The 2,060-nt window shown below is 38.6% G+C and overlaps 1 protein-coding gene across 1 annotated transcript in view; it reads right to left on the reverse strand.

The window, feature by feature from the left end:
• The window catches only part of PPP2CB (protein phosphatase 2, catalytic subunit, beta isozyme), a 50,604-nt gene that overhangs the window by 23,758 nt on the left and 24,786 nt on the right, over window positions 1-2,060 (reverse strand). Inside the window, exon 4 of the mRNA XM_006834524.1 lies at window positions 752-925. Within this exon, the coding sequence (XP_006834587.1) occupies window positions 752-925 (174 nt within the window). The remainder of the gene's footprint in view (window positions 1-751; window positions 926-2,060) is intronic.

The following is a 2,060-nucleotide window of genomic DNA, read 5'->3' on the forward strand; positions in this document are numbered from 1 at the left end:
AGTGAATAACTGCCATCAGGACTTACTGTGAGGGTAGGCAATATAGAGGTAGATGTTTTTTTGACTAAAGGAGGAGAGTGATTGATTTTGCAGTCTAGAAGCGGAGGTTCCTGGGACCATTAAGTGAGAAGAGTGGAGAGCGGCACCCTACCCGGAGAGACAGTGGCACCAGGGATGGAGACAGAGACGATGATGTGGACAGATGGAGCGGCTGGGGACACTGAACTCAGGGAGAGAGAGGGGCTGTGTGATGATGGCCGGGGGGTGGGCCTGTGGGGTGTACCCTTTGGATATTAGATGATGCATGGAGGGGACTGTAATCATTCCAATGAAACAAAGTAAGATAGGATGAATATTAAACTGATATTCTTCCATTTAAACCTCACAATAAAAACATATATATATAAAAAAAGATAATGGACTTTTTTTCACAAATATTTTAAAGTTCCCTTGTGGATCAGAGTTTTAATCATTTATATACAGTATTTATCTAACACAAAGAAGCACATAGGTGTATTCTTTAGTGAAAATATTTCTACACATATCTGGAAATAAACAGGGAAAATACTGGTTTAAATATAAATGGTATTTATCTTGTTCCCTGCCCTGAAATCTTACTAAAAGGGAATGAGGCCAAAAAGGCAAAGGATATGCAGAAACACAAGTATATCTGGACCTTAAATTACTAGCAGAAAAAAATATTTTTATACTTTTAATCTTCGAGATCTGATATAAGCACACACACACCTACCTGTCCATCTACTAAAGCCGTAAGTGGAAGATAATCAAATAGATCTGTAAAATATTTCCAAACATTGGCATTTCCATATTTTCGCAGACATTCATCATAAAAGCCATATACTTGGGTAATTTGTCGGCTTTCGTGGTTTCCTCTCAAAATTGTAATGCGTTCTGGATACCGCACCTGGAAAAAAGGCAACAGAAATTCATGATACAACCATACCCTCACTTGGGTTAAGTGTATGAACCTCTAGCCCATTTATTTTAAGTGGCTTCTTTGTCCATCAATAAATTGTTTTTCAGAGTAAAACATTTTCTCTTTCTTGCTCTCAGCTAACTAACAACTAACCCCTAATGATTAACCTTTGAAACTAACCCCTAATGATTAACCTTTGAAAGTTTGTACACTCATCCTTTATTATTTATACTACCTGCATTGGAATCCCAATTAATTTAATCTTACATTATTCTAAGGAGACCTGGTGATGTTGTGGATTATGCATTAGACTGCTAACTGCAAAGTACACAGTTCAAACATACCAGCTGCTCCCTAAGAGAAAGATGAGCTTGTCTGTTCCCATAAACATTTAGTCTCAGAAACCATATTAAGGGCTGCAATAAGTCAAAAGAATTGGACAGTTTTTCTTTGTTTTGGGGGGGGGGAGTGAGGTGGGGAGGCTAGTAATGCTTCTGATTCTTTGTTATCCTCTTAATCTTCAGACTGTCACTACTACTATAAATTTTTCCAGAACACCTTGACTATGTATTGTTGTTGTTTATGTGCTGTGGAGTCAGTTCTGACTCATAGTGACCCTGTTCAGGGTTTCTGAGGCTGTAAATCTTTACGGGAGCAGAAATCCTCATCTTTCTCCTGCGGAACAGCTGGTAGTTTAGAACTGCTGACCTTAAGCTTCGCAGCCTGATCTATAACCACTACGCTACCAGAACTCCTTAAGTGACTGGATACTGAAGATCAGAAATATGGACCAGAGAACAAGTACCTTACAGTCTAATTTCTTCCCCTATTCAACTGTTACTTCTCACCAGAAGACTATAGTTGGCAACAAAATACAAAACAGACCCTTACCAAGGGCCTCTGGCAAGGTTTCCTATATATTAATAGTCTTCCTTTCGATGACAAAATATAGCAAAATGTTATATAGTAACAATGTGCCTGATAAGAAATACGAAAAGGAATTAGATTTTGTAAATTAACCTATGTTGTTGTTAAGTGCCATCGAGTCGGGTCCGACCCATAGCGACCCTGTACAGGGTTTCCAAGGGTGTAAATCTTTACGGGAGTAGAAAGCCTCATCTTT

This window comes from Chrysochloris asiatica, unplaced genomic scaffold (assembly GCF_000296735.1).
Source record: "Chrysochloris asiatica unplaced genomic scaffold, ChrAsi1.0 scaffold00011, whole genome shotgun sequence".
Taxonomy (NCBI): Eukaryota; Metazoa; Chordata; class Mammalia; order Afrosoricida; family Chrysochloridae; genus Chrysochloris; species Chrysochloris asiatica.